This window comes from Embiotoca jacksoni, unplaced genomic scaffold (genome assembly GCF_022577435.1).
Source record: "Embiotoca jacksoni isolate LCO1_2020_lvr unplaced genomic scaffold, fEmbJac1.0.p SCAF_13, whole genome shotgun sequence".
Lineage (NCBI taxonomy): Eukaryota > Metazoa > Chordata > Actinopteri > Embiotocidae > Embiotoca > Embiotoca jacksoni.
The window spans coordinates 7,099,016-7,125,215 of record NW_027185263.1 but is presented as its reverse complement, the minus strand read 5'-3'; the positions used below and the strand labels follow the sequence as shown (position 1 = coordinate 7,125,215).

General features: G+C 41.9%; 2 protein-coding genes across 11 annotated transcripts in view; both read left to right on the top strand.

Annotated features, from left to right (window-relative positions):
• LOC138196247 (actin-binding LIM protein 3-like) overlaps positions 1 to 10,319 on the top strand; it is a 44,529-nt gene extending 34,210 nt beyond the window's left edge. For 5 of the 8 annotated variants that reach the window (XM_069146112.1, XM_069146117.1, XM_069146116.1 and 2 more), the window contains 9 exons: positions 673 to 810; positions 977 to 1,041; positions 1,387 to 1,528; positions 4,561 to 4,590; positions 6,690 to 6,748; positions 7,297 to 7,363; positions 7,535 to 7,610; positions 8,208 to 8,288; positions 8,708 to 10,319. In XM_069146112.1, coding sequence (XP_069002213.1) covers positions 673 to 810; positions 977 to 1,041; positions 1,387 to 1,528; positions 4,561 to 4,590; positions 6,690 to 6,748; positions 7,297 to 7,363; positions 7,535 to 7,610; positions 8,208 to 8,288; positions 8,708 to 8,798 — 749 coding nt within the window. In that variant the 3' untranslated portion in view covers positions 8,799 to 10,319. The remainder of the gene's footprint in view (positions 1 to 672; positions 811 to 976; positions 1,042 to 1,386; positions 1,529 to 4,560; positions 4,591 to 6,689; positions 6,749 to 7,296; positions 7,364 to 7,534; positions 7,611 to 8,207; positions 8,289 to 8,707) is intronic. The other 3 variants (XM_069146115.1, XM_069146113.1, XM_069146118.1) reach the window with 2 other exon arrangements.
• Positions 10,320 to 11,093: 774 nt separating this feature from the next.
• The window catches only part of afap1l1b (actin filament associated protein 1-like 1b), a 19,206-nt gene continuing 4,099 nt past the window's right edge, over positions 11,094 to 26,200 (top strand). For 2 of the 3 annotated variants that reach the window (XM_069146106.1, XM_069146104.1), the window contains exons 1-15: positions 11,094 to 11,240; positions 17,624 to 17,752; positions 18,964 to 19,044; positions 19,178 to 19,263; positions 19,344 to 19,452; positions 19,605 to 19,694; positions 19,820 to 20,031; positions 20,569 to 20,748; positions 20,862 to 20,954; positions 21,549 to 21,651; positions 23,444 to 23,599; positions 24,196 to 24,410; positions 24,658 to 24,803; positions 24,924 to 25,005; positions 25,453 to 25,561. In XM_069146106.1, coding sequence (XP_069002207.1) covers positions 11,219 to 11,240; positions 17,624 to 17,752; positions 18,964 to 19,044; positions 19,178 to 19,263; positions 19,344 to 19,452; positions 19,605 to 19,694; positions 19,820 to 20,031; positions 20,569 to 20,748; positions 20,862 to 20,954; positions 21,549 to 21,651; positions 23,444 to 23,599; positions 24,196 to 24,410; positions 24,658 to 24,803; positions 24,924 to 25,005; positions 25,453 to 25,561 — 1,813 coding nt within the window. In that variant the 5' untranslated portion in view covers positions 11,094 to 11,218. Of the gene's footprint in view, positions 11,241 to 14,511; positions 14,876 to 17,623; positions 17,753 to 18,963; positions 19,045 to 19,177; positions 19,264 to 19,343; positions 19,453 to 19,604; positions 19,695 to 19,819; positions 20,032 to 20,568; positions 20,749 to 20,861; positions 20,955 to 21,548; positions 21,652 to 23,443; positions 23,600 to 24,195; positions 24,411 to 24,657; positions 24,804 to 24,923; positions 25,006 to 25,452; positions 25,562 to 26,200 lie in introns of those variants that run through there. The other variant, XM_069146105.1, reaches the window with a different exon arrangement.

Here is a 26,200-nt window from a genome sequence, read left to right as displayed (position 1 = left end):
CTAATAGAAGCCAAAATGCCAACACTTTTCTTTAAAGTACTGCATTCTCCCTTTCACCCCATGACAGCCCATCCACTGCTATGATATTTCATCTTTATCACACAAGTTAAACAACATTTAGGTAGTGTCTTGATGTCTTTTACACATTTCACATCACTAACTGCCTTCCTTTGTTCTTAGCACTGTTGCAACACACCTTTGACAACCTCGCTTGCTGCCTTGGAAGTTGTGTGTCACACCCCATCACATTATCTCTGACCTCCTTTCTGTTCTCTGTTCCCTTATTTTTGATGCGCCTCCCCTCTCCTCCTCCCTTCCTCTCCCCTGCTGTGCTAACCCCCTCTTTGTAAGTAGATGCACTACTTTGTCCATCTTCTCTATCCTGCACACATAGACACAAAACGTCTCACACACACATTGGTCAGTGAAACATTTAGAGACCCACAACAGAAAAATAAACAAAGACAATTTTGTTAGAGCCGAACATGTTTAAGTATCTTCCCTCATGTTGATTTCTCCCTTCTGATTGCCTCGTTGTTATTTTCATGAAAATCAGCCTTAAAATCAAATGGGACTTGCTATTACAAATCAAATATTGAAACTGCATCTGTAATCAAAATTTACAAAAAATACATTCTACAATTTGTGTTTCTCTGATTATCTTTCCATCAGATACATCTGCCTCTCCAACAGCCAATAAGAGTAAGACCAATGAGAACCTTGTCAACTCCAGTCGCCTCTCCACCTCAAACTGTAACAGTCTTTATCACCCGGACTCCAACTACTATCCGTACAGTGGCTCTCCAAAAGGTACTGCTGCCTCTATTTAACCAGTGCAACATACTGTACATAGACGCATGGAAATATACTGCACATGCTTCACTTTAAGAGTGCGTAGAGGGCCAAATGACAGTTTGGCTTTGATGTCTCCCAGTTGCTGACGTTTCCCTCTCATTACCTCCGTCTCTCTGTCTAGTCTCCAGGGTGAGGAGGTTTTCATCTGGAGGGGAGGAGGATGGGTGGAATCACAATATAAACAGGGTAAGAGAGGAAGATATTCTCCTGCTTCTCCCATTTATATTTTAAGTGTGTGTTAATATTTAATGAGCTGGTTAATTAAATGCTTCTTTTCAACCTCAACCACTGGACACGATACGAAGTGATGCTCCTGTACTTCTCTCTCTTCATATTTCTCCTCCTGCTATCTGTCCAAACTACAACCACCACCGTTACCTGTCCCATCTCATCTATCAACTCATGCACATGTCCAACTTTTATTGCCTCATCTGTTCCTTTGTCCGCTCTCTTTTTTTCCCGTCCCTCTAACCCATCTCTCTGTTCCTCCCCGCCACTCTTCTTTCATTCCCCCTCCTTCCCTGCACGCAGGGAATTGGCAGGATGATCCTGAAGGAGGAGATGAAGGCACGGTCGGGCGGTCACGACAATGACCAGTGGGGGAGCAGACGCAGCTCCCGCTGTAGCAGCAAGGAAGCGCTCAACAATCTGGGATACAACTCCCTTAACGGCTGTAAGTCTATTCCTTGTGACGCACGGTGCCTTTTTTTGACCAGGGATCCTTTGAAAAGGATTTTAATATCAGTCAGACTTTTCCTGCTTAAACACAAGATAGGAAACAAACTTTTCTCTGAGCATTTTAGGGCCCGAGGCTGCTTTTATGGCAAAACTAGCTGCATGGCTCTGGGGACGGCAGTGTCGGTCGATAAGTCAGTCTGTTTATTGGTAGTTCTTCCACTCGGTCCAGTCTGCAAATACCTCAGTGGCTATTGGATGGACTGTGATGAAATCAGGCACAGATGTTGATGGTCTCCAGAGTATGGAGCCTACTGACTGTGATGATCCCCTGACTTGTCCAATAGCAACTTCTTCTGTTATTCAGAAAACGCCTACTAGAAGACATTCTCTGCTCTACATTCATTGTTTCCAGATGATGCACAATGTTCCCTGACCTTTACTATTTACAGTGCTACAATGAGGTTGACTTTTGTGGTTTTGAGTGAAATGTCTCAACAACTATTAGATGTATTGCCATGAAAATTGGCACAGACAGTCATGTTTCCCTCAGGATAAATTATAGCACCCTCCTCAGGCTACTTTAGGTTATACCAAATGTCTACAAAACTAATGCTAATCCACTAAACAAAGATGGTGAACATGACATTGAACCTGGTAAACATCAGCGTGTGAGCATTTTAACGTGACATTAACATACTAGTACAGCTTCAAAGAGCAGCTGGCATGGCTGTACTCCTAGCCTTGTTCCTACCTGTTATAGTGAAAAGTCCACGAACATAAAATTACGTTTGTATGACTTGTAAACACAGAGTCCTGTATTAGAGTTTGAGGCTGTAGGTTCAAGGCTGAAATAAAGATCAGATTGAGGTGATGGTGATTAAGCTGTGGTGTTGTTTGCAAAGAAATACAGTCACCTTAATAGCAGGAGTAAAGTGTGGGTCTCGTTGTGATACTGACCAAAAGCCTCAGAGGGGGGGAGTTTCCCACTTCTGGATTCACTCTTCCATTGATCCCATTCCTCATTGCATTCAGCTCATGTCAGCGTGAGACGGAGAGACTCAGAGAGAGAGAGAGAAAGAGAGTGTGTTTTAGATGGAGGTCAAATGGGACTAAAAGAGAGGGTGTTACAACATAATAGACAGAGAGAGCGTGAACACAATAGAAAGTGAATTAGATATAAGGGACAGAGGGAGAATAAGAAGCTGAAGCAATTTGGAGCTGTTCAGAGAAGATGTACGACATGAAGCCTTGAGGTAAATCAGGGTCAAAGAGCGGTGGAGAGAGAGGGAAATGAGCTCTGTGCACAGGGAGGTCAGACAGAGAGAGGTGTGGATAATGTGAGTGTTCAGTGCTGTGTAATCACTGTGGGTTTATGGTGTCTGCTGTTATTCTACTGATTAGAAAAATCCTGACAGGCATAAACTCATCTGTTCTTCAGAAGAAGCTAATTCGAAAATGGAATACTACGATGGCATGAAATAAAGTAAAATGGCACACTTGGAGACTTAATTTATCTGAATTGCCATCAAATCATTTTATTCAGTTCAAAGCTTCAAAGTCAGTGACTGTAGTTTGTTCATTTTTCTCCTCAAGACAAACCTACTCTGTTTCTTAGCTGCCAAAAGCTTCTGATTTGTTCATTGACAGGTGATTCTGTGTAATCATTTGAGTTTAAAGATTTTTTTGTTAAGATTTGTTCGGACATGTACGTTGACCTCGGCTGTGATGAGCATGATAAACATTTTCCTGCCAGCATGTTAGCACTGTCACTGTATGTTGCAATGTTGATTTTAGCATTTACTGTAGCTCGTACCTCACATTGCATCACACTAGCGTGGCTTGTTTCCTCATCTATCATCATAATGATATTAAATATAAAAAGTGAAAGATCTATTCAATATCTTACATCTGGATTCCAGCACCTATAATGCGTGTGTCTACGTTTCTGAAAAATAACCACACAAATCTGAAGACGCAGTGCAGTCCATTAAAATGACAAAGTGCAGTGGGTCGGGGCCATAAACATAAACATTTTTAACATGTGTGGTCCGATTATACACCCTGGTGCTGCATGGCTGCACTCACGGTGCTTCATATTTTATATGACGTGTAGGTCGTGATGGTGATTATGCCTGCATGTTGATGCTGTCAGGGACATACCCTCACACAGCTGCTGTTTTATGTATGTCCCACAACAGCTGGCTATTTTTATATCCCTTCTACTAAAATCTCAGACTTTTACTTTCTGGTAGATTCATTAACCCTGCTTAACACTGTCTCAGATACTGTTCACGTTAATATAGCCAAAGATGGTAATATACATAAAAGGGTATCAGAAAACAGGAAATCAGATGATTTAAAAAAAAGAGTAGTGCTCTAGAAAAGGACAGCAGCTTTGTTTTAGCTTTTAGTTTTACAGACACATACTTATTTACATCAGTTATGTCTTTGTTCTTTTTTTACTGTCCAACAAATGTATTTGTCATTGGCTGTCTCCAACTTTGTTGAGTGATTTTTGTTTGAGTGATGTCAGATGTTTGAATTTATGATGTTACATTTTTATACTTAACACTGTGTTATCCTCTGATGTGTTACTTAATCCAGTAAATAATTTAATCGGCATTACAGATTGGATATTTACAGTTCTATACAACAGAATTTATAAATTAAAAAATTAAAAAATGTGTAATAGATGTTAAGTCTGATGTATTCCTGTTGTCCCATAATGTCAGCAGCTTGACCTCTGATTCGATTCTACAGATCTTTGTGGGGTCTGTTTTCCAGTGTTTCAATTTATTGTGGACAATTGGAAACACTTCTTGGGGCTCTTTTTAACATTATTTTATTCTGATCTTTTCGACAACAGTTTTGGGGAATCAATTCTTGATATCTATGTTAGGACAGCAGAGTTTTTTGACTCCAAACAAACGACTTCTGATCCAACACATTTGGTATTTCCAGGGTGTGAACCTGGTGAAATTATAGTGTGATCCTCTTAACCCTCCCTTCTTCTCTCTCTGTCCTCAGCTCCCAGGTCCGTCTACAGCGCAGACAGTGGTGAGTGCTTCATCGATGTGTTTTGATCTCTGTGTTCGTCCCAAGGGGACGGAGACACAGCTAGTCGGCTTTTCCCTTATCTCCTTCATCCTGTCGCGTCTGCTGTGGCAGCAGCACGAGCTTAAAGTGGGAGATTGTTATCGTCTCACTCCGTCACCCATATCTCTATTTTTTTGGTTTACAGGTGGGAAGATGAATGATGCTGTAGCTTAGGCTTGTACTGATCAGCTTTTGTTTTGTTTTTTAAGAAGTGGCATTGGCTTTTATTTGTAACTTGTTACACACTACACTTCACTCTATGTGATTTTTGATTGTAAATGTATATTTACACACTTTACACGCCTTAAAATCCTTGTAATGCACCTCCTTGGTTATTCTCTCTTCTTCACCACCTTCTTCACTGTTATTGTGTGAATTTTAGCCTAATAACATCCCAATTTGGCCACTAGGTTGACCAACTTCATGTCATGAAATTCTTGCACCATCGAAATAATATTGACAGCTGAAAATTGTGCAAATTACACCTAAACTTTAACTCTCAGCATTAAAATAGTAGATTACAAGTTAGCACTTGTGCAACAAAAAATAGGGATAAATAAGATGCTTAGGCTAGTAGTTCTAGCTCTGTGTGGCATCGGGGCACAGTTTGATGAAACAACTATATTTTTGAGACTAACACCACGTTGACTGAATCTCATTTCTTGTTGAAAAAGAGAGAGTTGTAGATGACAAAAAAACTCATTACACCTCAGCATCTCACACACGCCGTACAGTAGCTCTACACACCGGCCTGCATTCTGCTGCATCATGGCGTTTCGCCCCGTCTCTTTGACATCGCTGTGTAATTTAATTCCTTTCAACACCAGAGTGAACAAGAAGGAGAGCGAGAGAATGAAAGAGAGGATGGACAGAGCAGGGAAACAAAGGAGAGAGACAGGGAGGCAGGAAAAGGAGAAGGGGAGAGCAAATGACTGAGGATACATGACATGATGAAGGAGGGAAAAGAAACAAGGACAGCAAAGAAGAGGCAAGTTAAAGTAGGCAAGAAAGACAGCAGTGACTTGAGATGATCAGTGTGACTCTACTGCCCTCTGCTGCTTAAACTGCAGCAGTGCAGACTACGTCCTGCCAGAAGATGCTTGGATGCTGGTGGTTACCATTGGTTACAAGAAATATGCCCTCATGCTGGAAGAGTAACATCAAAGGGTGGAGATTAGTTGTTCATATTAGAAAATAAAATGCTTTGTGGGAGGCAGCAAAAAACCTCAGTCGTTGATGATCCTAACTTGTAAATGTTTCATGTTGCAGTTCTCATTAGGGTGTAGACTTAAAGGCCAAGTGTTGAAACGTCTCAACCAAAACTTAAACAGGTTAAAAGTCATCTCAGGCCACGGGGGAGGTTTTTGTCAAGACACTGATTATTATGCCTCCAAAGTTGATGTGATTTTTCTGATCAGTGTGTGATCGGTGCCACATCTTTACACAGGAGTCATTCAGGGAGGCACTCATGAAGAACTGATATCCTTGAGATTCAAAAAGCAGCTACAGTATGTGACAGTAACACCACCGCTTTGAATTCTTGTACTAAGTGATGGAAATGCTTTCATCTGTGTGATATTCTCAGAAACAGGAATACAAATGTTAGATTCCCAATGGCTCAGTGACGTGTCAGTAGACGCTGTTGAGCTGTTGGGAAGCTGCTCAGTTGCTATTGACACTGATGTCAGTAGCCAGAGATAAATGAAAATCAAAGGGCAAAAGATCTTAAGTTTTGTTACTCTCGTGCGCAAATATGGCACCTAGACAATAAACTCTATTACTTTTTCTTCTGTTTCCCCCCCACGTAAAACCCCCACAACTCTCTTCAGTGGTAGGACAGATTTGACAAACAGAAATTATTTGGAGATTTTGCAACTTGTAATACTGTATGTAATAATATTCAAAATTAAAGTTAACTCTTTTCTCAAAACAGATAAATGAAAAAATATAAAAGCACCATGAACAATAGAGGTCCTTTTCTCCTGTTTGCAGATTGAGTGCCTCTTCATTAGTTTGCATAGTTCTTGTGTTTGTTTATAGTTATGTGTTTGTTCTTTCAGACTCATACATTGCCAAATCGGCCTCGTTGCCAGGCTACGGCAAAAATGCAATAAAAAGGGTAAGCAATCCTGGATTCTGGTGTGTGTGTGTGTGTGTGTGTGTGTGTGTGTGTGTGTGTGTGTGTGTGTGTGTGTGTGTGTGTGTGTGTGTGTGTGTGTGTGTGCGCGTGCGTGTGTGTGTATATACGTGTTGTGGGGACTCGCCTCCTTTTTAGGGACAAAAAGTAAGTCATTCGAATTTATGTTGATGACTTGGTTTAAGGTTATGATAGGTTTCATTTCGTGTTAGCAAGTGACGTTATAGTCACCAGGAAATGAATGTAAGTTGCTGTGATGTCCTCTGAAGTGATGGAAACATCACAGAGAGAGTCGGAGAGAGAACAAGACAGATGTGGCAGTTCACCAAACTGAAATATATGGAAAAGCCCTTCATTGCTACTGAGCCTGAAACTCATTTGTATCAGTTTGCCTTCTGAGGCCAAGTGAGACAAGTGACAAGATATTGTCATTATGAAAGTGTGATAAAATACATTGCTTTATAAAGATGAAATACATTCTTTCAGCTTGTGTTTTTCTGAACTGTTGTTGTTGTTGTTGTGTCTGGCAGCCCGGGAGTGCGAGTGCAGATTATTACCAGTATGACAGCAGCAATGCAGTCAGTTGGCAGATCAGAGGTAAGCCTGTTGTAAAACTTAAATCTCCGCAGTTCATCTTGTTTTCTCTTGATTAACCTGCCCTCTCGGTGCATGTTATTCAGAGTGTCTGTATTAATGGAACGGGGACGTCAGTGAACGCAGCAGTTAACGTAACGGATCGCCATATTTTCTCTTCTCCTTTTCTTTCAGAGTACAAGGTAAGATGCCGCTGCCAAAACTCGAGACTTGTCACTGAGCCAAGAGTGAAAGGTCTGGATCAGTGGATGTAAGAATGATGTGTGGCCTGTTCATATTGAATGGTGAATTCATCTCACTCTGTAACACCCACATTGTGAAGCTGACTCACTCATTTTATCGATGGCAAAATGAAACACACAAAGAACTGCAACACTTTATAGTAGAAACTCTTGACTCCAAACTCTCCCTCAATTATGATGAAAGGAGGGAAAAAGAACAATGTCAACACAAAAGTCGGATTTATTTTCATATTCCTCTGTGGAATTTTATTATGAAATCGAGAGACTTAATGTATTTTTCTAATTTCTAAAGCCTCTATGATTTTTTTTTTTTTTTTTTTTTTGGTCATTCTTTTCAGCATTAAGGCTAAAGACGGTGAAAGAAATAAAAATAGATTCTGCCTGGTCTGCTGCTGAAAAATTCAAATCTAAGATGGATGACCGGTATTTTCAATGGTGTATTTGAGTCATGTTTTAAAGAACATCAATCAAACAAAAGAATGTCATCAGTGAGAGTTCCTCTTAAGTTTTTTTTGTTAAGTTTAAACATTAAAACAGCACCTCTTTGATGGTCACAGATAGACGTGTGTGTGATGTGTTAGTAATACCTCCTCTCTCTCCGTTAGATCTACCCCTATGAGGCCCTCGTGGTGTCAGTCAGAGGGCAGCAGCGTCTCCCCAGTGACGTGGACCGAGCCCGACTGGAGGTAAAAGGCGGTAGGACAGATCTCACGCAAAATCCCCTTGAGTAACTGAACACATCAATACATTGGAGTGAAATGAAAACACAGGAAAGAACAAGACTAAAAGCCTCATGTCCCGCTTCTGGCCTCCTGGAAGTTACAGTGAAACTACAACAATGAATTATCCTGAGCACTAATATTCACTGCAAATTTGATGGCCACTAGATCTTAAAAATGGACAGGCTGATGCACTGTGTTGTGCACAGTGTGCCCTGTGCAGCAGCTGTAGTATGTCTGCTGATTTGCTGGTGTTGAAGACGTGATTACTCTGATATTTTGTAATGTTTTCACTGTTTCTCCTGACGGTGTGTGAATGTAACATAACACCAGTGCTTCTGATTGAATGTCCTTTTCTGACCTGCTCTTTGTCTCTGTCCTCACAGCGTCACCTCTCACCAGAAGAGTTTTACAGAGTCTTTAGCATGTCCATGTCTGCCTTTGACCGTCTTGCTCAGTGGAAAAAGAACGAACTGAAGAAACAGGTCCGACTTTTCTGAGAAAGAAAAGTCTGAATCAGTGCAGGTACACCACCAACAATGTGCTCTGAAGCACAGCTTTCATAAAGGTTTACTGGGCCCAGCTCGAGTCTGTGTCTCAGAGGAAGAGTGACTGAAAATAATAACTATTTTTCTTCCCGTGAAGTTGCAGAGCAGAACGTTTGGCCTCCTGCTCTTGGCGTGCTATAACTGGTGTGTGCTCGGACATATTAAGCAATATGTATGAAGTCAGCCAACTGGGATAAATGAAGAAGAACTGGACAACAACAGACACACTAGTTCATGGGCATCGATGAGTTGGCTGCTTCTGCCTCTCCTACCAGCAGATGGCAGTGTGTTAACACGAGACTCACGGTGGTTGTCTGATATGCTCAAGTAATTTGTACCAAACTGAGGGCCTGCCTCACAAAGAAAAACTACAAGTGAGGGCAGAAAGGAACCACTTTTAGTCAGACAGCCACTGCCCGCAGCGATAGGTGAACGAACACTGTGTGATTCCCCGCATTAGAGTTATTCAACATGATATACACGTGGTGTTTTATAATGTGCAAGTACTGAAAACCAAAGGTTTTCCTCTGCTTTTTTTTCAAACTATGTGTTTGATTTTGATGTCAGATTTTCAGAAGCCATATCAGTGTTAAAACTTCTTTTCTATGACTTGAGCAAACTGTACAGTTCACTGACGTGTGCTTTGAATTATGATGTGATGTGAATGAACCGTGTCATAACTCTGAGCTCAGAGATGTTAGGTAAGTTTAGAAATGGAGGTTTAGTAGAACACCCTTTAACATAAGATATTTGTGTTTCACTTACTATATTTAAATAAATCTACATTTTTGTCAGTTCATACTTGCAGCTGTACTTGAGAAATAGCACTGAATTTGAGCTGCTGGATTACAATTAATGTGTGTGTGCGTGTGTGTGCGTGTGTGTGTGTGTGTGTGTGTGTGTAATTACAGCAAATGACTAAGAGAGGATTTTGATAAAAGATTATTCAGAAGCCGTCTGAATAAAGAGGAGAATTCTGAAGGAAATGGCAAGAAAGAAAGGAAACCGAGGGGGAAGAAATGTGCGAAAGGATAAAGATGCAAAGAGGAATAATGTGCTCACAGAGAAAGATTTGACAGGTGTTGCAAAAGAAAAGTGGAGGAAAGATTAGTGTTTGTGATAAACAGGTGTGAGAGATACCGTCTGAGCTGAAATGGATTAATTAGAAACAAGGTGCTGGAAAGTTGTTGCAAAGAACAAGACGAGTGTTGATTTGCAGGAGTGTTGTAACCGAATGTAAAAGGTGGAATAGTCCTTTCTTTTTACAGGGACTAAAACCATGGGGAGAGTGTGTTTACAGGTTGCAACACAATAACCCACATTTACCACATTAAATGTGTATGGAAGTACAAACTAACTTCTTTTTTGGTTCAGTGGAGTTCACATTTATCATTTGCAGCCTTGGTGTCTTTCAGTGCAACTTCTAAATAAACGATTCAGTGATTTATAATTGTCGCCATTGTCATTTGTCCTGGATCTTGAATGTTCACAATGATGGTTGGGGTGGTGATCAGGTGAATTTGTTTCAGTCTTGTCCTTTTTGGTTTAGGTATTCATTGGACAGGAACAGATGAGCATCGTCGTGCCCCCTGGGTAATGCCGTTTATTTAGGGGCATTATGAATCACCCAGATAACCTGATGTAAAGGGGCAAATAGACTGCCAACACTAACTTGTGGTGCAAGAAGAAGTCACCAATAAATAAATGCAGAAGATTCAGTGCTGCCTTAGTTCCATCCCACTTTAAACAGTGAAATGCATAAAATGCACAATTTTTTTTTACCGTTGATCAATGTGCAAATATTACTGCTGTTTGTATTTTAATTAATACCAGGGCTTCACATTTTTTAAAGGCAACATATATGGAGAGTGTAAAATCTGTTCAATAGGAACAAAAGTTGCATTACGTGTGGTGGAGTAAAAAGTAGGCCTACATTTCTCCCTGAACCGCAGTAGTGTAGAAAGTAATAAAAAGCAATGGAAAACGCTTCATATTTATTCCACCACCGATGGTTACGACACTAAAAACATTAATGAACAACATATCTGGGGTTTCCAGGGATTACATCTCCTAACATGGGCCTCTTTATGTGACTTCTCGGAGTCATAAATATTCATCATAAAGCGTACTCGCACCAGGACCCGGCGGAGCCCTGGATGACGAACAGGCAGCCGGCGAGTCAAACCGTGTAGCGGCCACTCTGACTCACTTGGCCGCACGGAGACCCACAGAGCTCCGCTGTGTCCGTGGCGAACACGTCTCACATTTTAAGAACTTTTAAATGAAACAACTGTGGGATTATTGGTGGAGACAAAACAAGGAGGCACGGACTTTAAAACATCAGACGATATGGACCCCAAACGCCAGAGCGGTTAGTATCAAATCTCCCTTGATCACGAAAATTAATATTTAGTTTCTACAATAACCGTGTGATCACTTTAAGATGAAGCATTTATAGACACGGAGGACATCATTTTAAATGTAAATTTAAGCGCACGTGTAAGGAGAAGTCACGTACACAAATCCAAAGAATGTAAAAGAAAGTTTAAAAAAAAAAGAAAAAAGTCTTTAGGTTACTTGTCACTTAAATCCATCATAAGAAATAGGATAGTGAGCTTTGAAACAACACAGATATTTTTTTAGTTTGATTCAATCTGGGTTCTTCTCGTCAGTCTACAGTTTCTCTTGACTAAACAAACCGAGTGCGCCTCGCGCCCTGCTACGGATTGCCTGCTGTAGTAACGCGAGAGTGATGTCATACAGGACGCAACCGGCTGGGGCGCTGCGCGCGTGCGTGTGCGTATGGATGGAGGAGGTATCCTCAGGTAGAGTGATGCAATCTGATACCAACAGAGAAGTGCAGTGTTGGAAGTAGCGCTGCTGGAGGGGAAGCAGAAGCAGCAGCAGCAGCAGCAGCATCATCATCATCATCATCATCTGAATGGCTGCTCTGTTTAAAACCCTTCAGGCCACATGTGCTGCAAACAGGAAGCTGCATTATGAGACACCAGGTGATGAATAAGTGGCCTAATTTAAAAAATCTGGGAAACGAGGTTATGTGAAGTACAATAAAAGTCTATAACTGGAACATTCATTTGCGCTTGGCTCAAACACCACGTCATGTTGCCTGTTGCTTTATTGCACTGGTTACTCAGACACAGTGTGAATTTATGCCAAAATTGAAGTTGACTTGAAAAGTTAAATTGAGTTAAAAGAAATAGTAGGGCTGCGCATAATGATCATTTGAAGGATTCAAATCAATTGATTAGCTATTTGGTCTTTAAAATGTCAGAAAATTATGAAAAATGTTGACTGGTGTTTTCCAAATTGCAGCCTAGAATGTCTTTTGTCCACAACCACAAGCTATTCATCTTTTTTTCTTTTTTTTTTTATCATGATACACTAAAGAAACCAGAATATATTAACATTTAAAAAGCTGGAATCAGATCATTTAAAAAGAAATTTAAATTTAAAAAAAAAGACAACAATTAATCCAATTATCAAAATATTTTGAAATTTCTGTCAGTCAACTGATCGATTAAACAAAATGTTCTCATTTTATGTTGGGACTGGGGACAATAAAATTAAAAAAAAAAAAAAAACTTATCTCATCTTAAAACTACCGACACAAAGCCTGAGCACAGACTGCTTCCCCAGTTCAGCCTTTTTTTCTTTTTTTTTTAATTTGCAGTAGTGAGGTCACCTCCTATAATTACTATAATTATAATATGATCACAGTGATCACGTTAATCATAATAACTGTAATTTTGTCAAAGCACTTTCTTCCAAACAACTGCAACGTCCGCGCACTGCAGCGGCATCTACTCGCTGCACTTTAACCGACCAGTGAGAAAAGCACAGGTGTTACTAATAACATTAACGATGGCTCCGCAGCGTGAAGATGAGCACTATCGAAGGACCCCTGAAACTGACATGGCTAAATTAATCAGCCGTATTATTTATACCTGAGCATTTCCTGCTGTGACGTGTCGAGATGTGTTCGGCCAAAACAATAATAATAGATAAAAATGGGGGAAAAAAACACAGTCACGGGCAGCTTAAATGTAACCAAATTGTGCAGCTGTGCTCCCTAAAAGAAAATATTCTCGCAGTGGAAACACTTGAGTAATTGATATTGGACTTCTGGCAAACATTTTGCAACTGCTGCAACATCTGTGAGATGTAAATCAGTTTTGCACGAAGAAGAGTCATTTCAACTTATCCTTCTTAGCGGCTTTTCACACCTACAGAGGAAAATGCAATTGTTTTGCAGTTTTGTTAAACCAGGTTGATTCAAGTTGTAATAATGAATTGCATTTGCACTCTCATACACGGGCATAACTTTTCTCTGTTTAATAACTGTCCCAAGCCTTGACCTCAACCATGGTTCCCTTCCAGTTCCTTTTCCCTTTTTCTCCTCTTTACCATTTATCACCCACCACCTCCTCTTTCCATTTCCTTCAGTCAGAAAAGGCAGAACTCTGCTGATTTAGTTTCGAGTGATATTTCGCACAGATATTTAACAGGGCTTTACCTCCATGAACGCAGGCGTTTCCTCATTTTAAAGTGACTGAAGTCTACTGCAGCTAAATCTTCTGTAACACAATTACAACAAAGCGGCAGGTCTGTACATGTCGCCCATGTTGTTGTGCCGATGTAGGTGGAAGCTAAGCTGATGTGGTGATAGCAGTCCTCTACTAAACAGGGGAAAAAAAAAAAAAGAAAAAAAAAATGCTCGATCATGAAAAAGCTGTCACAAAAAACAAAACAAAAAAACACATAGCATAATAACCTTCTGGTGTATTGTACGTGTTAGTGTGTGAGAGAGAGCGTGATGAAAGCTTCCACCAACCAAGTGTGGTACTGTATCCGTATTGTTGGTTTATTACACTGATCAAATGCTAAGGTGAGGCTAACTGTGCTCTGGTTCCAGCTTCATACAAAGGGAAGAGCACATTTCCCCCAACTGTTGAACTTTTAACTGGAAAACCGAGGGATTGGTTTTCTGATAAATAAGGTCATTTTCACTCTGGCAACCAATATTTCTTGTTAAAGCGCGGCACACAGTCCCCACAGTGGTTTCCTCAGGGCCTATCGTGGCTGAACGGCTCCTGGTATGTAATGAATCGACGGCACTGTAGCCGTCTGGGTTTCAAATCAAACTTGCAGTGCCACGGCGTCTGAGCCCGTGTCACGCCTCTCTGTTTTTTTGTTTTTTTTTTGTGTCTGACGTTTACTACCCGCAGAAAGTGATAAGATATTGAAAGAATGTGATAAAGAGAGAATTCCTCGACTGTTTTCCCCCAGCTGTTTCTTTTTAAAGATCTTGCCAGCTCGGTCGTGGACTTTTTAAAGTCGAGAAGTGACACCATCCACTGTTGTCACGAAAATATGAATTAGGGGATGCTGGAGCTCTGAAGTAGACTTTTGTCTCGGAGGGAGATGCCGGGGCCGCCGAGACTTGAACCCTGACCTCCGTCTGAAGAGGATGGGTGTCTGGAGAATGGGATGGAGTGAGACAGGCGAGGGAAAGGAGTTAAAAGGATCTGGGATGCGGGGACGGGGGGTGGGGGGGTGGGGGTAGGAAAAGAAAAGGAGTGGAAGGGAGAATATGGGATCTGGAGGGACCTCAGCCTCTGAGAGTGTGGGGGAGGCAGGAAGAGGACGCCTGCTGTAACTGCAAAATAGCAGCTTCATACACTGCAGAGGCTTGAAATTCTCTTTACTTGAAGTATATTTTCCTGTTACAGATAATCATGGAAACGGAAAGCAATTCATCTCAATGCACTCGTGTAATTCTCAGTCCTGAAAATGATACCTAAAAGGGATGGTTTGGATGGGAGAGGCAGGTCGAGGAGGAGGACGACAGCCTTGGATTTGTGTTGATTGTGGGGTTCGACGTGTACTGGACGGGAATGAAAGCCTCAGGTTGGGAGGACAAAAGTATCTTTTCTCTTTGGCCCTGCTGCCCGTAAGCATTATGTGGCGAGATAAACAGCGGCAGCAGTGAGTAGTCTTTTGTTTTGTGCAAGCTGCAACCAAACACGCTAAATCAGTTCAAATGATAGTCGCATGGCCCAGGTCTCATGACTGACCTTCTTCACGAAGTCTGTGTGCGGATACAAAAATGTATGTTAAAGCTCTCAAACAAACGCATATCTTCTCTCGTGACTGTATGTTTGCTCTGTCGATAAGTTAGTAAGAGATAAATTACTGCTCTTAATGCGTGTGTGTGTGTGTGTGTGTGTGTGTGTGTGTGTGTGTGTGTGTGTGTGTGTGTGTGTGTGGTTGTGTGTGTGTGTGTGTGTGTGTGTGTGTGGGTGGAATGGGGGGTTACAAAGATCCCTCTGTGGGTGAGACCGACCACAAGCCTCCAGAACAGCTGATTCTCAGCCTCTGAACCCAGTGGTCCCCTGAGAGAGAGAGAGAGAGACAGAGACAGAGAGAAAGAGACAGAGACAGAGACAGAGAGAGAGCGAGAGAGAGATGGCTTTCACTGTGTAAAGTTAGACTTTGAGAAACAGAAAATAGACCAAAGGCCCACCACTGGCTTTGTTTACACTGTGACTGATTGCACTGGGTCGTTATTGTTTGTTTTTAGTCTTGAGTTGCCTCAAATAAAGTTCAATAGATCTGTAATTGTAATTGTAATTTGATTTAGTGCCTTTGGGAAAAAAAACCTGAAGATGGTGACAAAACAAAACAAAATCTGCACTCAAAGGTGCCGGTAACAGATGGAGGGGGGTTGGGGGGGGGGGGGGGTTGCAATGACATCAGGAGAAACCGTAGGATGGAGAGCAGTGGAGCAGGGGAAAGTGGGAAGAAGAGAAAGAGGAGGTGAGGCGAGGCTCGCAGTGGGATGGAGGAGAGAGTGGAGGGAAGCTGCTGTCGACAACTAAGACAGGAAACCACAGCTGCGCGCACACACACACACACACACACACACACACACACACACACACACACACACACACACAGCTGCTGGAGACATATCCTTTAAACCCGAATGCCCACGGATCGAGACGATGCAGCTGCGTTGCACTACACCTCTCTTACACTGTGTGTGTGTTTGTGCCAGTTCCTGTTTTGTTTTTGGTTGGAGGTTCCGACTCTGACAATACAATTGTTTGCTATGGTCTCGCGGAGCATTGTGGCCATCTAATTTTGGCCCTTGCGGAGACAATAGAGTATTGTCCGAGCGGGGGGGTTTGAGGCTTGCGGGAGAGTGAGAACTTTTCACTCACTCTCTCTGTCTGAGGGAAAAGAACCTATTTTGATCTTATTTCAACTTCCCCCTTTGTTCCAGTTCTTTCCTGAGAGTTGTGGATTTCTGCTGGTATTTGTCATCTCAGCAGCAACGCGTGTTCACTTCTAATATTGCAAACCTGCTACTTGATGCTTATTAACATCTAAAGAAAGTTAGATTAGAGAAATCCTTCCTAAAAAAAAAAAACATGCAATGAAATGAATCAAAATGTAATCAAAGTTATAGTGGTCTCAGACTGTTGAAAGGAGCCGGCGTCTAAAGGTCCGTTTGTGAAACTATTTCAAGAGAAGATTTATGTTGGACCCATGTTGAATTTCTAGCACCCCTCCCCTTCAAGAGCCCTTGAACATCCAGTTTTGTATTTTTTTTTGCAGAATGACATTGTGAATTTGGCGATTTTAATGCCAAAAAGGAAAATTATTAAATGTTTCCTTAAAATGTGACCTTGGCCGTGGAAAAAGCCACATAAACAGCATGTGGGCTATTAAGGGACAGTAAAACTTCCCACTGAAACACAAACTGACATGAATCTCATTTAGAGTTGGCTGCTCTTAAACCTAGAAAGATCCACTCCACCTGTTTAACGCCGTGAAAAACACCACGTAAAAGCGGTTTGATTTAATATCAAAGATCTTGTTTTTCAAGCGTCGACCAGCCCAGAGCTACATGCAGTTTGTTAACCACCACTACTCCTCTCTCTGGTGAAACTAGAGATTTTCTTCTTTACTTTGGCTTTATGTGATTTCGGGAAGGAAGCTTCCTGCCATCTTCTCCTCAACTTCTTTTCTCTCCAACTCTCCTTCCTCCCTCCTCTCTTTGTCGGCTCTGAGTAAGGCAGGATGTGTGAGAGTGTGTCAGGGCATTTGGAACAATGTCAAGGTCAACAAAATGCACACACCCACACACACACACACACACACACACCCACACACAGCCACACACATCCACACACACACACACACACACCCACCCACCCATACACACACACACACACACACACACACACACACACACACACACACACACACACACACACACACAGACAGACACAGACTCGCACAGGAAGTCAGAGTTGAACATGAAAACAGTTCATTTTTAGAGAGAGCACAAAATGTCCACACTGAATGGAGGATTTAATCTATGGTGGTGTAGGGACCAGCGACTAAAAGCCTGGCTCTGAATAGAGTGATATGAAAGGATGTTAAATATCTCTTCCCTGTCAGCTGTTGCAACAGCCGGAAAGCTCCAAGCGCCTCGTGAACTGCCACTTTTGGTCATACTCCCCTGTACGGCCTTGCATGCATGTTTTAAACTGATATCTGATGCAGTAGGTGTAATGGCATGAGCATTTCAGCCTTGCTACAGACTGCAGCTTGGGCCTTTTCTTTATGTCCCAATGGTGATTGATGCCAAAGAGAAGATTTATTTTTTTTAACCATTCTGCAAACCTAAATAATCTGCTGTGTATTTTTTCCAACGGCTTCCAGTTGTGATGGAGCGACTCGTGAACGAGCTAAGCTCTCTTCTGAAGATGCTGGACCACGAGACGGTCAGTCCCGCCACCACCGATAAAATGGCTTCCATACGCAACATCCTGGATTCACTGCAGCTCTCAGGTACAGAATAAAGTCCCAGACAGAGGGGCGGTGTACTGACCCCCCTTTACCCTCACCCAGGTCTATATTTCTAATATTAATATGTATTTCTGATACAAAAATTGCAATCCTGCTGTTGTATTTTTACATGGCTCCCGTGAATTCTCAGACAGCACAGAAAATCCACGCACATTTGTTTATGTAGTAAACCCAAGACCGTTAAACTGCGTCTGTCAAACTGTTTTTTATTGTTTATTTAATTGCGGTTTCCTCACGTGAATAGATTACAAGCAGCACTTCATTTAAAGCCACTGTAGGTTTCATCGGAGCCCAGTGTCAGCACTTTCTTTAACAACAACCAAACACAAAGAAATGTTCAAAATCGTATTAAATTCAGGGAAATCTGCGGGAAAAAAAATTAATATTAAATGCAGAAATGAGATCAGTAATCGAGCACGCTTGCCGTTTTTCTATCTGCATTCTGCTTCGCATTCTTTCAGCTCGACAGCTGCAGCCAAAGAAATTCAGATACGATTCATTTGTTCAAAGTCACTTCAGTTGTATGTCTTCAGCGAGGGATTCAGCATTCCTTTTTTCACTCGCGTTTCTGCCACGGGGAGCCTCGTTGTCGTCGGTCCACCGGAATGCAACTGCTCAACATTGTAGACACAGTGCAGTGACCGTTGTTGGAAAACGTGCAGCAGACACGCAGCAGACACGCAGCATCAACTCTTGTCTTTACAGCCAATCCTTGTTTATCTGGAAGAATACAGGATGGCGGGGAGGATAAAAGGATTGATGTAAGAGGATAATGAAATGTTTAAAGAGGATAATGAGACAAGGTCAAAGAAAAGGAGTGCTCGAATGGAGCCAGGCTGCCTTGTCCATTCACTCTCCCAAGTTATTCAACAGGTCATTAGCATTTTCCACAAAATGTTTTTATGATTTGTCACTTCCAGTCTGTAAGGTTTTCAACTTTCACAGTGTTTTGTGACTTTGTTCTTCTAGTACAAATAATTACAAGCTCTGTTCTGCACTCCCTTATTGTCTGCCTTCAGTCTCTATGCAGTTTATTTGTCTGATATGCAGATGATTCAGTACTGATACTCAATGAGCCCTCACTCGGTATCTGTTTGTGAACTCTGTACACTCTGGTAATCCTGACCTTACAGGCCACAACCTTCACCCTGCGTCTCATCCTATTTATAACCCTTAATTTGTCTTTCCCGCAGTCAATGGATCAGACGTCTACATGAACAGCTATCTCTATGGCAACGGCACCAGCTTTGTAGAGTCTCTGTTTGAGGATTTTGGTTAGTAGACCTTCAAAACACTGTCAAACAAGTTCAGAACCAATAATCATATACCACAGTATTTTTTTACAAAGATAACATTGTAGCTATATGTTGTATTCAAGATTAAATCAATCCACTGTTGTTCCACCAGACTGCGATCTGCACATGCTCAGTGCATCTCCGGTGGAGCAGAAAGAGCAGAAAGATGAAGAGGAGAAGATTCATCCCAATAAATCTGTAAGTCATCTGTCTACCAGTCGATCTGCTGTTCTTGCACTTGTATGATTCTGGCCTTAACCTCCACCTTGGCTCTTCAGACACCGACAGACACGCCCCCTCCTGTGCCAATCACTCCCCTCCCTGATGACTACTATGAAGAGGCTGTTCCTCTAGATCCAGGATCCACCCCGCAGTACTTCGCCACCAGTATGAGCTGTCATTTCTATACATACACACACACACACACACACACACACACACTCAGATTTGTACACTCATGAATAACTGGAACCAAACAAACTATTAGCTTGAGTCGTATCTTTTCATTTCGTCTCATCTTTTTCGCTCCTCCCCCATAGCTTCCACGAACTCAGCGGAGGATGCCTACTACGAAGATGCAGACAACAACTACCCCACCACCAGGATCGATGGACCTCCCAAAAACTCCTGTGAGTGCTGTCATTCGTACAATTTAAATGCACGACTATAAACAAAGGAATGTTGTGCTTGTGAATCAGAATATTTCCGTAAATGTTTTGTCAATTAATCATCCCTTTTTATTTTTGGTGCTCAGACAATGACTCAGATGCTCTGAGTAGTTCCTACGAGTCTTACGAGGAAGAGGAAGAGGAGGCCAAAGGGCAGGAGACACCTCAGAGATGGACGGCTGAGGAGAGCCCAGATGGACCAGTGAAAGACTGCCGCATCTGTGCCTTCCTGCTGAGGAAGAAACGCTTCGGCCAATGGGCTAAACAGCTAGTCGTTGTCCGAGACAATAAACTGCAGGTAGATAGATGCAGCTGTTTATCAGTATATATTCAAACTTTTAAATCAAACGAACTAATTCATTGTTGTTGTTAATCAGGGAAAATGCTCATATTTTGGTCAATCTGTGCTAGTCATTTGTCTGGCCACAGCATTACATATAGTAATTTACCATTTTAGAGCTAATCTCATCAAGAGTGAGATAATCTGAGAGTTTTTAGATTGTTTATTATTACTATTTAAAAGAAGCAGGGGGCCATCATAGTTGGACCCTCAGTTGGATGTTTGCATCAATATTAAAGGTACATTTGTTACAAATGAGTTCTCAAAGATGTCCTAGTAGTTATAATGATAAGTGTTTTGTTTTTTTTAGCTGGGTTGGAGCAACTTAAAACAAGTACAAATTCTCAAAGGTTACATTTTTAGTACCGAAGCATAACAGCATCAAATCTATATTTTTTTGGTGTTTTGGGGTAATGTAATTTGTCCTTTTAGAGAGAGAAAATGTGTACTTTACTTCCATCTCTGTATCTTAATCATTCTGTTTCTCTTTTATAGTGCTATAAGAGCATCAAAGAGAGCTCTCCTCACACAGAGCTCCCGCTGAATCTTTGCAACGTCATCTACGTCCCGAAGGAAGGCCGCAAAAAGAGACACGAGTTGCGCTTCTCGTTGCCTGGAGGTGAAGCTCTAGTCCTGGCAGTTCAGAGTAAAGAACAAGCCGAGCGATGGCTCAAGGTACCCTGTATTCACTCTCTGAGAGAGCTGGTGCTGAGACAGACGCGAGGGGAAGGAGACGCAGGGGAATATGGCTGAGGGGAAAAGTGAAGGTTTTCTTTTTCTGGGTCCAGGTTGTCCACGATGTTGGCAGCCAGTGTAGCAACACTGAAGGACTGGACGGATCCACATCTCCCATTATACAGAGGAAGTTGGAGCTCGACAAGGTGTGTGTGTGTGTGTGTGTGTGTGTGTGTGTGTGTGTGTGCGCGCGCGCGTGTGCGTGCGTTTCTGCATACGTGTCAGCCGGTTTTTCTAGTTTTGTCTGTCGTTTTGCCTGTAATGTTCATATCTCTTCTATCCAAATGAAGACTCCCTGTTTCCTCTCACTTTGTCCGAGTTTACTTTGCTGAATCTGTATAATGTAACTTCTTTCATTCTGGCTCTAAACCCCAGTTTTTACATTTCACCGTTGCTGACATCACCTCTTTCAGCCCACGCATGACACAAATATTCCTTTGGCTTGTAGTTTACAAGCAGCGAGTGAGGTGACATTATTGCGGTTGCTGAGCTGGCCCGTTTTCAAAGAGCTTCATGTCCTGAACCAACCGATCTCGTGGTGACATGGCAGTTCCACCCCATGTTGGCAGAACAGTTTTAAAATTACAGTCAATAAAACATATGGCCCAGTTATACTTAAGTCATTTTTGTTGACGTGATTTTGTTCAGTTAAAATGTCTTGGGACAGACAAATGTGTTAGTTTCTTTACATTCTGGCTCCCCGAGTAATACATGTTCATACTTTTTTTATAATGTACCAGGTGCTGCAGTCTGACAGACAGGCGTCGGACTCGGACAGCGGCCCGACAGCAGACAGTCAGTCCACTGTACAGGGACCAGGAAGAGACTCCACGGACACACTCAGTAGGTGTAACCTTATGATCAGTTATTAATTAGGTTGTAAGAATTGACTCTTTTTTATTGTGGCTGCTTTATTGAAACAAGCTGAAGATAACAGCCTACAACTCCAACGTGTACAGTATCAATGACTGCAGAGAAGACGTACAGTATTATGTTACAGATTAAATCAGTGGTCACATAGTGAGATTTAACACTAGATTTTTGTGTGTGATTTCTTCATAATTCAAATTTGTCAGGCTCTTTAGAATTGTTTTTTAAACACAGTCAAAGGGTTATAAGAGCATCTCCATGTTCTCTGATGTATATCAGAGTGAAAGCGAATATGTTGTTGGGGTTTTAAAGGCCATTTAGGTGTGGTTTTGCAAATGCAGCACTCACTGAATGTCCACCTCCTTCTACACCTCCCTCGACCTTATTATTAGACCAGGAAGAGAGGAATGAGGGTAAAATGAATAAATTAGACTTCAACCTTACAATTTTGCTCTACCAGCTACCCTCGAGCTATTAAGATCACACAAAATCATATTTGACTGACATTTATCCAACCGAAAAACATTTTTACATTTACAGGAAGTGAAACGGATATGAAAAATACTAATTTGATACTTATATTGACACCCATATATAGTCTGTATTAAGAGGTAAATTAACAACAAACACAAGGGCACACAAGTCACTTGCATCACTGCATCTTTTAGCCGAACAAACTCAGTTTGATTGTAGCATTAATGCAGTAATGCAACAGCTGTGCAGTAAATCCAAACTTCCTAACCTAACGTCATAACGTCACACTGTTTTCAAAGTGTTGAAGGTATTGTTTTTTACTGAGAGGTGTTAGTCACTTCTTTTTTTTTTTTTTTTTTTAACCATAGTTATGTCAATGAGAGTAGATGATATAAATAGTATACTTAGTGTTGTTCATAAAACCCCACAATGTTGAAGACACTTCATTATTCATTATTGACCATAAGTATGAATATTAGTATCACAAGCCACTTGACTTAACCCGGACCTTAAACCAAGTCTTAACCTTCCAATAGTCCCTAAAGGAAATAAAGTCGGTCTGAAATGTCCTCGCTTTCCGTAAACGTCCTCCCTCTCAGGATCTGGAACTCACTACAAGAGCACACACGGAAACACACGCACACGCAAGGATCGAAAGCACATTCACTATTTTTGTTTTTCTATCTACAAAATCAGGAAGGATAAACCACCGGATCTATGATGTAGGTTCAGAAAACAGGTCAAAACACAGTCATGTTGCGTTGGTGTTGCTACAACCTGTTTACTGGCCAAGCGACTCTGAACCTAAAGAGACACATGAGAGAGAGAGAGAGAGGGAGAGACAGGAAGCGAGGCACAAGCAGATATGACATCCTTCCTGTCGTCTTCCTGCGATTGTGTCCCACTGACATCATGGGAAGTAGGGTGGACGGAGCGCTGCAGCACCTGGTACATTCAAAACGTGCTCGCAAACACACCCAAGGCTTTGTTTGAATACATAAAAGACATCTCTGAAATGACAAGAATTATTATTTATGCAAAAAAAAACCGGAATCCAGATTGGAAGGTGGTTCATTTTTTAAAAACATTTTTTTTTAACATGAACGTCCACCACTTAAAACTTGAACAGTTTTCATTGTGTTTTTTGCTTTAATGTGACTGATGATGTTTTTGAGTTAGAAAGTGATTCTGATACTGCTTCCGCTAAACACGGCAACATGCTTCAATGATGAAGCACCATAATCTCTCTGATTAGTTGGATCATGTAACTCCAGGGTGTGTTTGACTTCAGACAGGGGGAAGCGCGGCGCGTTCTCAGAGCTGACGGGATCGATGAGCCGAGCAGCGGGGAAGAAAATCAATCGGATCATCACCTTCTCCAAACGGAAACCTCCTTTACCGGGAGAGCCCCCCTCGTCTTCTGGGCACCATGACAACCCTCGCTGTGGTGAGGACACAACCTGATCAAGTAGCTGCTTGGCTCGTTGGTTACTTAGTGGGTTGTCATTTGTCATCTCAATCTTAAGAATCAAAAGGGGAAAGTTTTGTTAACAACAACAACTTAATACCGATGACATACATTTCAAAACAGTGAGAAAATGAAACTGTAGGCAAAAACTTGTGACCACCATCGTGCTGTAAAATGATTCTGCGTCGTGTAGTTATTGTAGTACAATGCCGCCCATTAATCCTCTCAATAAAACATACTTTATTGCCAATCTTCGAATAAATAAATGACAGAATCATAGAATTCGCAGCAGTAATGCTTCTATGATACCAGTACAGTGGTGGGTTCATCATAACAGCTTGAGAAGAGATCGTAAAGTTCCTTCAATGCTGCTGCCTGACGAATTCTGGTGAGGATTGAATATATCACTTGGTGTGAAACTGAGTGAAGTACATTTTCAGGAAATATTTGTTGTTCAACAAATTTGAAATTAATATAAGAGTAAAAAGGGTGCACTTAGCTGATATTTTTGGACTTCGGAGGTGGTGAGATACTGAACATGTCTGGCTGTCACCTTCTTCTGACCTTCTCCACAGGCTACCTCAGTGTGTGTCTGAGTGGAACATGGAAGGAGCGTTGGTGCGTGCTACGAGATGGAAGCCTGCTCCTGCGGAAGGACCCCGGGGACCAGCGGCCCCCGCTTATCGTGGTGCCGCTCAAAGGGTCAGAGGTGGTGCCAGGCGGCCTCGGACCCAAACATCCCTTCTCCCTCCGCATCCTGCAGGGAGGCAACGAACTGGCAGCTCTAGAGGTGCGACACGACAGCATGAAAAGATCTTGAGGAAGTTTATCTGTGTAATGTACACAGAATTTGTTTTAATGACATGGTGGATACAGATGAGATGGAAAGTCTTGGACGCAGGGATGCCACACCTACATTTCTGTGGAAATCCAGCTGCTAAAATGTATGTGTGTGTGTGTGTGTGTGTGTGTGTGTGTGTGTGTGTGTGTGTGTGTGTGTGTGTGTGTGTGTGTGTGTGTGTGTGTCCTCCCATCAGGCCAGCTGCTCTGAGGATCTTGGTCGCTGGCTGGGTGTTTTGTTTGCAGAGACCGGCAGCGCCACTCTCCCCGAAGAGTTGCACTACGACTACATCGACGTGGACACGCTCACTGACATACGGCACGCTGCCAGAGACTCCTTCTTGTGAGTCACCTCCGACAGTGTTTTTTTTCTGTGTCGTTAAGTTTTCTGTCTCTTTTTATAACTTAAATCCTTAAATACATGAGCCTCCTTCTTTCGTATCTGTCTGTTCTTTCCTCTCAGGTGGGCTACTACCACTGCTGCTTCCTCCTGCCGTGCTTCAATAGACTCCAGGACTTACGATGACGTCTACGAAAGTGTTGCGGTGAGGAAAAAATCATTTGTTATCATTTAAAACCACCAAACACTGAGACGTTTAAAGCTTTCCAAGCCTTAATCTGCTTCTGCTCTCTTTCCCTCCTCACTGATCTTCTCTTCTCTCTGTCACATTTATTGCACATTTACAGAATACAAAAGAACTTACTTTTTATTTTTAGTAGCGCTCTGTGTTGAGCTTCACTGGAGCTTCAGTACTCCTAATGAGGTTTTAGATATTAAAATCCAGATGTTTACAATGTTCAAATGTTGTTATTTATGGGCCATGAAAAGTAAAAGAACCAGGAAAAGTAAAAGAACACACCAACATATGGGCTTTTATTATTCTCTTATTGTACATTTAAATGTATGTCTTTTGTCAAGCAGTACCAGCCAAAAATCATAAAATGGACCCAGTATGTTTTGTGAATTTACTTGATCTTTTCCTCCGCTGCAGGAAGAGGATGTGGAGAGCAGAGCAGGCCAGGTGAGACGGCACGCCTCCTTCTCAAGCAGGGACTCGGAAAAGACTGAACAGCAGGCCACCATTAAGAGACACGCCTCCAGTGAGTCTCCCTTCATTTCACATTTATTAGATTGTCCAAATGCCAATTACATGGTAGAAAATGTGGCCACGGCCAGTTGACCTCTTGTTGGAAAAATTACTCGGAGGATTGGTTCAAAATCAAAACACATCGGACATTTATTCTTGCAAGAAGGAGCAAATACATGCCACCCTCAAAGAGAGGTGTCCAGCAAAAAGGGCAACGTCACTCCTCCGTAGGGCAGCTTTTATAGAGTGTGACAAACAGTTGACCGTCACCCCCATTCCCTTTGCAACTGCTTTCGTATGGTAATACGGAGTTGGTTGTAGGTCACAAGATAAGGACACAGGGGAGTCGTCAATTAGATGCGGAAAGTAAAACAAAAAGGAATCACTTGCAAATAAGAGAGAAACCCAAAGAGACTTTTCAGAGCCCCAATGCAAACAAGAGGAAGAAACGAATCTTTTCTTTCCATCGTATCCCTCCTGTTTATACAAAGTATAACATAACATGTACATAAAAAGGAAAAAAAAACAAAACCAAAAGAATCTTTCCATCACCTCTCCAGATCATAATTGTGGCGTAAAGCGAAGCCTTGTCACAGTGGGTAGTTTAAGTTGCTGAATGGCTGATATTCCTTCATCGCAAAGCTGCACCAGC